At 33.3% G+C, this 10,937-nt stretch overlaps 1 protein-coding gene across 1 annotated transcript in view; it reads left to right on the top strand.

Annotated features, from left to right (window-relative positions):
* The first annotated feature begins 987 nt into the window (after nt 1-987).
* Nucleotides 988-10,937, top strand: part of LOC144977520 (meckelin-like) — a 34,480-nt gene continuing 24,530 nt past the window's right edge. The window contains exons 1-8 of the mRNA XM_078922823.1: nt 988-1,366; nt 1,949-2,031; nt 4,230-4,320; nt 6,045-6,141; nt 7,380-7,464; nt 8,949-9,017; nt 9,439-9,504; nt 10,757-10,875. Of these exons, the coding sequence (XP_078778949.1) occupies nt 1,159-1,366; nt 1,949-2,031; nt 4,230-4,320; nt 6,045-6,141; nt 7,380-7,464; nt 8,949-9,017; nt 9,439-9,504; nt 10,757-10,875 (818 nt within the window). The 5' untranslated portion in view covers nt 988-1,158. The remainder of the gene's footprint in view (nt 1,367-1,948; nt 2,032-4,229; nt 4,321-6,044; nt 6,142-7,379; nt 7,465-8,948; nt 9,018-9,438; nt 9,505-10,756; nt 10,876-10,937) is intronic.

Genomic DNA, 10,937 nt, shown 5'->3' with positions numbered 1-10,937 from the left:
GGGGCGAGATAGGGAATGAGGGGAAATGATAAACACTACTCACTAAATTCTACTCACAAATATACAAATACACAATAGACGGAATATACCGTTAGCGTCTACCACGCATGAATATTTTCTCATGAACATTTCTCACCAATGAGCACACAACCAGACTAACAATAAGGTATTCGTAACCCTATTACAGAAGGAAAATGTGTCCCCCGTCTCAAAGAGATATTAGGGGTCTATGTCAGGATGAACTGGGGAGGAAAGTTGAATTCATAGCTACAAATTTGAAACTTAGGGTTAAATTCTATTCGTTATGGCTTGGGGGAGGGGGGGGGGGGGTCCTTTGACCTCCCCTGGTGGGCAGGAGGTCATGCTGTGTCTTCTATCCCCCTATATCTTCTGAGTTGTTTTCTGTCTTTGTCTTGGAATGGGATAACTTAATTTTGTCCCAGCCCTGGCTGAAGACCTTGACTAGGAGGGAAACAAAAAAAAAAAAAAAAAAAAAAAAAAAAAAAAAAAAAAAAAAAAAAAAAGAAAGAAAAAAAAGAGCTCTTTTAAATTTTGGCAAGACAACTTAAAAACTTCATTTTCGATCTAATGGATTCAAGCTATCTACAACCATGGACCCATAACGACGTGCACTTATTTGCAGGTCTGATAACCCAATTCATTATGGGCTCATTGTTGTTATGGTAATCTAAAAAAAACCCAACAAAAACGCAAAATATTGTCCATAACAACAATGTTAAATTAGGCCCTTGAGTTCGGATGTCAGACCTGTATATATGTACACGTCGGCCCATAACAATTTGAGCTGTCAGCTCTGCATATATACACGTCGGATTAAAGGTGTATATCATATTATTATTAGCTGTATTTTTTTTCACTTCAGTGACCGTGACTCACAGAAAGAACCGAGTTCCGTAGGGCTACACGGCTTCTATTTTCAGTCGTATGGGCGTCGGCTTTGTTTTTCTGCGGTACTAAATCGATTGTGAGAACAAAATAAATGTATACTGTTAATTGTAGTTAATACGATCAAGTATAAATAATCATTTTGTCAGTGCTTGCTGAAGCCTTATTTTAAAAGTAGATTTTATTTTATTTGAGAAATCTGACTGAGACTATTTTACTCCATTCACCCCGTCATTGTTTACAGCAACGAACATGGCGGCCAATGTAAAATTCTTGTTTGTGCTTAGCCTACTTCACGCGGTAAATGGACAATTCTTTTTAGAGAAGTATGTACCGTTAATAGATGCCAGCAAATGTAAGGATGGGACGACTGGTTCTGTTGTGGAGTATTTCGACTCTTCCACAATGAAATGTGTGGCATGTAAACAAGACGCCACCTTTCAGCAAAGAAGTTCCGATGGTACGTTAATTATGATTATGATTATTGTTGTTTCGTCTGTCTGCTGATATTAGGCAAGAAAAAAGGTTCATCATTGATTGGCATTACATATTTATTTATTTATGCTTAGCTTATTCATACAAATGGTAGAAATGAATGGAAATATCTTTCATTAATGCATTATAGATAAAGTCAAAGTCAAAGTGTTTTTTCTCTCTGTCTCTCTGACTCTACGTTGTTGTTAATTTTCTTGTTGCAGTTGCATTCCTGGGTGATTACGATTAGGTTGGTCTTCTTTCTTTTTTTTTGGGGGGGGGATATATTTTAGGCATTTTCTAATCACATTTCTTTATACGATATTCTGTTACTTTTTAAAATTATAAATTGTGTTTGCAAACGATATTCTGTTACTGTTACTACTGTTACTTTTTTTGTTTAAATTATAAATTGTGTTTGCAACTCTGAAGAGTTTCATCTTTAATCATATAAAATTCCTTCTTTTACCTCTGGCATCCCATTTTTGTGCTGAGTTCCGAGCCATTCAGGCCAACCTATTTTGTCTGCAAAGATATCACAACGTATTTCAATTTTTTGTTATCACAGGTTTTTCTTGTGAGTGTCGTCCTGGTTATCGATATATAGAAAACTATGGTGGGAAAAATGTGGAGTGTGAGAAATGTCCAACTGTAAGTAATCAGGATACTTATCAATAATGAAAAAGTTTTTCTTTTCTAAACAGTAGTTTTACAACTGTAATAATGCCATAAGGAACATCATGAACCACTTTGAACAACACATTGTACTAACCGAATACCAACACGGTTTCAGATGTTTGCGATCTTGCGAAACCCAACTGCTGGAACATACGGAAGAGCTGACAACCAATCTGGAGAAGGGACTCCATACAGACGTCCTTATCATGGACTTTGCCAAAGCCTTTGACCGTGTGAATCACAGCCTACTTATGCACAAGATCTGTCGTTACGGCATACAGGGCACAACCCAAACATGGATTAATAACTTCCTTCATGATCGCCAGCAAGCTGTTTATGGATGTCGCTCGACTGAAGTACCTGTTAGATCGGGTGTCCCTCAGGGATCTGTCTTAGGACCCTGTCTATTCTTGGCATACATTAATGACCTGCCACTTAATCTAACCACAACAGCCAGACTCTTTGCAGACGATACTGTAGTCTACAGCACTGACAGTGACAAACTGCAAGCGGATCTGCGTCAACTAGAAATATGGGAAGAAAGCTGGGATATGAAGTTCCACCCAGCGAAGTGCGAATCAATTTCCATAACAAGACCAAAAACACCCACAATAACTGAATACCACTGACATGGACATACATTGGAGACAGTGAATGATGCAAAATATCTCGGTGTTAGCATGAAAAAAGACCTAACATGGGATGAGCATATTAACAAGATCACAAGTAAGGCAAACAAAACACTGGGATTTTTAAGGCGTAACCTAAAAATTAGCTCCTCGAAAATCAAGGAAAAGGCATACAAAACATTTGTAAGACCTGTTCTGGAATATGCTTCCCCTGTTTGGGACCCCCACACCCAAAAATACGTCTCAAAAATTGAATCAGTGCAAAGAAGAGCTGCACGCTACGTCCTGAACAGACACCACAACACCTCAAGTGTATCAGACATGTTAGAAAAACTACAGTGGCCAAAATTAGAACACCGCAGAAAATCAGCAAGATTAACAATGCTATTTAAGATCAAGCACCACCTCGCTGAATGCCCAGTCATAAAAAAAAAACTGATACCAGCACCTTTGAGACAGAGAAGAGGTAACAAAACCAATACAGCCTCATGACACACAGAACACAATAGCGTGGTTTTTCCTTCTTGCCGCGTACAGTCAGAGACTGGAACCAGCTTGACGCAAAAGTGACCGAAGCCACTACAATTGATGCTTTTGTGGCAAGTTGCTATGCAGATACTTAGACCTTACACAAACCATCACTGACCAATGTTAACGACCCCTGAATGTCCCTGGAAATTGATTTTAGACTAACGATTATAAACAAGGAATACAGAAAGATTAGAAAGCAGTTTCATATTTGCCATAATAATCAACCAATTGATTGTGGGCAATCAAAGGAAGAAGAAGAAGAATATTTATATTGGAAAACTCTCTGTATGAATCATGAACCATCAGCCAGTGCAAATCGGTGATAATCAGATGAAGTGGCCGAACAGTTAAGGCATTGCACTGTTATCATACATCCTGTTTGATAGATCATCCCCTACATGGAATGTCTAGGCGACGGGATCTAATGGTGACGTTACATGAAAAGGACATGATTTTTTAACAAATGTATATACATATACACAGAATTGCTGAGGTTCCATACATATTTATGTTTCTCATTATTTTGTTTGTAGCAAGACATCAATATTTATCAAATTATCAGGTGTGCTGTGAATAGAATCTTTTACCCACACTAAATTTTAAAACAAAATGTACAAGTACCTTAAAGCTTAGTTGTTCTTTTTTTTGATTTTCTAATTTTCACATAATTTTTGTTGTTGTTTTTATTGAAAACCGACTGTTTTCATCCTTTTAAAATGCTAATAATTTATCTGTTGATGGTGGCTTCGGTTGCACGTCTTATTCAGACAGAATGCATTTTAAGGAAATTTTAGCATGAAATTTAAAGAAACTTGAGATTTTATATAGCACAATATCCACTAAACTTGCTCAAAGCACTTTACTTAAACAATAATAATTATACTTGAAATGTATATATATATATATATATATATATATATATATATATATATATATATATATATATATATATATATATATATATATATATATATATATATTCAAGACTTTTTATCCTATGTTTTGCTGTAGGCTGTGTCAGATGATGGATGGGAATGTGTAACTTGTCCTGCCACTGTCGAAAATGGGAAATGTGTCTCTTGCAATGCCCCTGAAATTAATGGTAAAATCCCACTCATTTCTGCATATGCTGAACTTTTCTCTTCTATCAATCTGATTTTTTTAGTATTGCATTTATGTATTTATTATTTTTTGTTGGCTGAAGAAGCGTTTTGAGCCTGACAATGTTCCATGTTTGGTATTTGTTCTTTTTTGAAGCTGTTATTTTATTATATTCATTTTGTTTACTACTTAAAACCATGCAGTGCGACGGAAAGCCAATCTCTATACGCATTCTTAGAATCTCATGGAAAGATAAAATAAAAAACGAGGAGGTATTAAAAGAAATTGGAGTACGACCAACTTTGGTAAACACCATCAGAAAAAGACAGTTAAAATTTCTCAGACATATTTACAGAAAAAAAACGGTATTGAAAAGATTGTACTTACGGGTAAAGTTGCTGGGAAGAAAAGAAGAGGGAGAGAGAGGATAGATTACATTGACAATCTGAACAGATGGATTGGTGGAGGAGGAACAGGAATTGAGCTATTGAGAAGATCTGAGGACAGATATGGTTGGAGGGACATGATCGCCGATGTCTGCAACAGGCCTGGCTTTTGATGATGATGATGATACTCTCTGGGTAGGAACAAAGATCATACTGCTATGCCACACTGCCCCTTAAGGGGCGGTTTGGGTCTTTTCTAAAAAAAATTAATTACCTATATTGGGCGGTTTTAATCATTCTGTATCATCAATATAGGTTAAAAAACAACATTTATGGTGAAAAATTTTAATTATCTGTGTTGATACCCATTTTGCGATCTAATCTGGGGGTCTGACATAAAAAAATATAACAATCTTGTGGCAAACGTTCCACAAAAACTAATGAAGGAATGACCTCCATATTCTTCCCTCTTGTCAACATTGTACCATAGTGTGTCACCATAGAGAGATTTTACGGCTTTAGCTTATGGAATTTTTATTAGATCATTACAAAGTTGAGAATCAAAATGTTATGACAAAATTGATGTAAAAAATTCAGATTTAGGATTATAATTTAAAATTCACAAATCTTATCAAAAATATCTCTCTATGGTGACACAATACATTATCTCTGTCATAACTGTGGAAAATTTCAGACAATTTCATTGAATAGATTCTGAGAAACGTTTGACACAGTTTCCCATACCCTTAGAAAAATGACATATTGAGAAAATAGCAAAATGGCTTCCCGTTTTTCACACATTTCTTACTACCTGTACCATTTTCGACTGTGTATTTCGTGCCTTTATAGTCTACTTTAAGAATTTGGACTTCAATTATATTATTTCTAGGATAATAAAATATCATTTTCCACCAAAATCTCAAAATCAAATTTTTGAAGGATTTTCCTAATAACCGCCCCTTAACTTCTGTTATAGGTTTTGACGTTCCAAACAACCAGCGTAAATTGGTTACATCTGGTTTGGATGGTACTGCTATATAGACATTCCTTTCAATTTGTCTACTGATCTCTCACATACACTATTAACCTACAAGGCGTTGAATTTTATATCTTTTTTAATGTTTCTAATTTGATAAATGGTTTGTCCTCTGTATTATGATTAACTACCATGTAATTTAAGATTTTTAAACCAAAAATTCAGCAAAATTAATTACTAATTATATTAGTTAAATAGCTTCTGATTTGGTTTGGCCTTTGTTACTATTAACTGTGTTTCAATTGCTAGCATAGATTTTGAAAATTTGATTGGAATAAAAAGTCATATTGTATTATTCACCAGTTTTCCGTCAGCTGAATGGCAACTATGCAGCATCACAACCCAGAGAGACGTGTGCTCAATGTAGTGCTGATACTCAATCTAATGCTGCACAAAGCAGGTTGGTTTCGTTATTATATTTATTCCGACAGGCTTTCTTTTGATTATGTGTATAATTAGCATTGTTTGTGTACTGTTAGGGCTTAATATATGTTATGCGCCCAGAGCCCTACTGATGAAGTTATGTTTGGCACACTATAAAATTATACCATTATTATTATTATTATTATTATTATTATTATTATTATTATTATTATTATTATTATTATTATTATTATTATTATTATTATTATTATTATTATTATTATTATTATCATTATTATTATTATTATTATTATTATTATTATTATTATTATTATTTTTATTATTATTATTATTATTATTATTATTAATGTCATATAAATTATGAACCCATTTAAAATTTAAGATCTGCTTAGGGGACCCCCAAAATTGCTTAGTATCGCTTTGATTTTGGTTAAAATATTAAATAGATTTCAACTGTTCCTTTTTTAAATATTACAAACAAAGTAACATTTGTCAAATGGAATGGAAGCTTCGATTTAATTAATGAAGATGGATAATGTAGACGTTTAGGGTTTTCCCTTTGTCAACAAAACTCGAAATGTTTATATCTTCTGTCTTCTTTGTTGATTAGAATGTGTAAAGCTTCCATTCCATTTTGGGGGGGTGGTTCCCGAGAGCCCGGTTTGTAGAGCCATCGTTTCACATGCAAATGGACCGAGATCGCTCCCAGCTGCTTTCTGAACCCTCCCCCTTCCACCCAGCAGTGATTGGATATCTGGATCTGTTAGATCTGACAGAAAATACTTTGCGATGGACTAGCATCCTATCCAAAGGGGGGGGGGGGGGGGTCCCGAGAGCCCGGTTTGTAGAGCCATCGTTTCACATGCAAATGGACCGAGATCGCTCCCAGCTGCTTTCTGAACTCCCCCCCCCCCCCCCCCCCCCCCCCCCCACCCCCCTCTTCCACCCAGCAGTGATTGGATATCTGGATCTGTTAGATCTGACAGAAAATACTTTGCGATGGACTAGCATCCTATCCAAAGGATAGCTAGCCGTTTCTATTGTCCATTTCACTGTATAGAAAGTGGGATAAACTCCAGCTCCATGGGCCTGATAATGACTCAAAAGGACAAGCCCATTCCATTTGATTTTTGTTCTTCATTTCCTCGAGCTTCAAGCAGAAATATTTTGTATCATTTCTTTTTTATAACGAAGGATCTATTTTTTTTTTCTTTTTTTTTTTTTCTTTCTTTCTTTCTTTCTTTTTTCCAATAGGTGTGAAAGATGCAGTGCTACTCTGAGCATCTACAGGACCGATGCTCGATCAACTTGTAGCTGCACAAGCGGATCAGAAACTAACGTAAGATCCTTCCCATCCTCTCGTAGCAGACTGATTCTATAAAATAAGGAAAAATAATGGTGGTGATAATAATGATAATAATAATGATAATAATAATAATAATAATAATAATAATAATAATAATAATAATAATAATAATAATAATAATAACAATAATAATAATAATAATAGTAATAATAATAATAATAATAATAATAATAATAGTAATAATAATAATAATAATAATAATAATGATAATTATAATTCTTATTCTTCTTCAAGTACCAAGTCTGTGCCAGACATCAGTGATCATGGTACACCATTCATCTCTCTGATCAGATAACCTCAGAAAACTAATATTACTCTTCTCTTTCTTTGTCACCCAGCTGTTCAAACTATTAAAATATGTTTTTCTTGGTCTACCTATACTTTTTTTACCTTCTATCTTTCCTGTGAGAGCAAGATGTTCAATACATTTATGTCGATTTAGGTGCCCTAAAAATTGCATTTGTCTTTTTCTTATGTACGAATTAATAACCTTTTTGTTTCAGCTTGCTCTAATACTTCTTCGTTAGTTTTCTTCTCTTTCCATGAGATTTTTAACATCCTTTTAAGAAACCACATTTCTGCTGCCTCCAGTTTCTTTCTAATGTCTTCTGTAATTGTCCAGCTTTCACAGCCATATAATAATACTGACCATACATAGGCCTTCAAAACCCTATGTTTTGTTGTAATTGAGATATTGTGGTTTTTGAAAATTAGACTCATTTTATTAAAACTGTCTTTAGCTATTGCAATTCTTCGTTTTATTTCTGTGCTACATCTGCCATCTGAAGTTATTGTGTATCCAAGATATTTAAATGTCTGAACTTGTTTTATAGCTTCTCCTTTGCTTATTAAGTTGCATGTTGGATTTCTTTCCCTCCTTGATACAACCATGCATTCTGTCTTTTTTACATTTAAGTATAACCCCGTACGTTCACTCTCTGTAACTACTTTATTAAGGAGTAATTGTACATTTTCTTTTGAGTCTGAAATTAGTGCTGTGTAATAATTATAAGAAGAAGAATAAAAATAATAATAATAATAATAATAATAATAATAATAATAATAATAATAATAATAATAATAATAATAATAATAATAATAATAATAATAATAATAATAACAACAACAATAATAATGATAATAATGGTAATAATGGTAATAATAAAAATAATAATAGTAATATTAATAATAATAAAATATGCCATATTCATTTTTCTTTGTTTTTCATATTATATGCTATCATCATCATGGGTCGTTTTCATTTTGTTTGTTTGATTTATACAATTTATCTATTTATTCCATTTTGTATTTATTTATTTATCTATTTATTTATTTATTTATTTATTTATTTATTTATTTATCTATTTATTTATTTATTTATTTATTTTTTATCTATTTTATATTTAGGATTTTAATATGATGAATTGAATTTTCTTTGATTTTTATTATTTTGACAGTTAAAAGGAATCTGTTTCAAGGATACTGATATTCGTCGTGAAGCCTCCATGAGTAAAATACCCATTGATGTAAGTATGTTTATTCATATTCATAATTCATCCAGTTGTGTTATCTTTAGCTAAAATGTATATTAACCTTTTGAAAAAAAATAATCAAGTAAACCATACTTATATGTTTCCACAATTGATGATGATGATGATGATGATGATGATGATGATGATGATGATGATGAAAATGATAATAATAATAATAATAATAATGATAATAATAATCATAATAATAATAATAAAGATAATTATAGTAATATTTTTGCCTTACTTTTTCACTTGTCCTTTAATTGTCAATCTATATAACTTTTTTGACTGTCCCATTTTCTTCCTTTTTACTGACAATTGAAATGATCTAAATGTATCGCAAGCACCGTAAAACCCACTTAACACACAAAAACGTTTCCCATGATTAATTCTTGTAATTTGTTTCCCATTACAGAATGCTGCGGCCGTTGAATCTTACTACCTTTTTGATAATGCTGCAGCTGATTATATTCTCTGTAATGTGAGTTTTTAAAATTTTTCTCTGATCCTTTATTGTTATATGTGATCTTTCGCCTCAAAACGGTATTAAGTCGGGTTGGTTAAGATGTTGAAAACTGAATATATAGCCAGAAATATCAGACTTGTGTTGAGTTTGTATGTTTTATTGAGGAGAATGACAACCATATTTTAGGATACTAATGCCAACAATTTATATTTTTGACCAGTTTAACATTGACTTCGGCTTTTAAGCATCTGGTTCGTTCCGACATAATACCGTTTTGAGACAATGGGTCACATATGTGATATATTATATCTATAGGACTTTGAGATGGACCAAGAGTTCCTGTAATGCCATTAAAATAAAAATAATGATAATGTTGCTGCTTGAAGCTCAAAGGAAAAACTAATGATAAGTATTGAAATGTAAGCTTCAATTTATTAAATGTAGACAGCTACTGTGGATGTTTCGGGTTTCCCCTTTATCAACAAAACAGGATGAATGAAACACTACGGATGAAGGAAATAATGTGATAGTGGCATTGTTAAGGTGAATAAACAAAAACATTGATGGGGCAGGAATCACAAATTAAAATAAAGTAATACATCTTTATAATCTCCCCCCCCCTTTTTTGGAGTTCATTAATTGTGCACCTTTTATAAATATCAATTGTTCTATTTTAATTCGTCCTGTTTTGTTGATAAAGGCAAAACCTGAAAAGTCCACAGTATCTGTCTTCGTCTAATAAATTGAAGCTTACAATTCAATACATATCGTTATTTATTTATTTATTTTTTTTGTATGTAAATTAGTTGACATAAGAATACTTTGACTGGTTTTAAAAAATCTCAGATTGGAAATTATATGTTTATTGATGTGATTGCTTTAATCATCATATCGTGTGGCTCTGTGGTCAAGTGGTACGACACTCGATTTCGGATCGGAAGGTCCTGTGTTCGAGCCTCGCTTGGCACATAGTTGAATCACATTCTCTCACCGTACTCTGGTGTAAAATGAGTACCTGACCGTTAACAGCATTGTCTATGTCGGAAAGAAATTTTAATATCGCCGCCTAATAGGCATCATGTCTCGTTCTACATGTTCCATGTTGCTGTTGGTCAGGGACCCCTTGTAAAGCACTTTGTACACGTTTAGTGGATATTGCACTCTATAAAAGCTCAATTTTTAAAATATTTTTTTTGTTGTTTTTTTTTTGGTTGTTTTTTTTTTTTTTCTTTGATAATGTGTATGCTCCTCCCCGTTCATTTTTCAGACATATAAAAATGCCACAGCATGCCAAGCCCTAGCAAATATGTGTGTACTCCTCTTGTACGATCCTGGCTCTGGTCGTCTTGGCACACCCAACACATGCAGTTTGTTCGACCTGCTCTTGTAAGTATTAATTAGTGTTACAGACTGGTAAACACCTGCTTACTATAGTTTACAACACATTA

The sequence above is a fragment of the Berghia stephanieae genome, chromosome 7 (genome assembly GCF_034508935.2).
Source record: "Berghia stephanieae isolate SIO BIC M18660-M18661 chromosome 7, UCSD_Bste_1.3, whole genome shotgun sequence".
Taxonomy (NCBI): Eukaryota; Metazoa; Mollusca; class Gastropoda; order Nudibranchia; family Aeolidiidae; genus Berghia; species Berghia stephanieae.
This window is presented reverse-complemented; position numbering and strand designations above follow the sequence as displayed.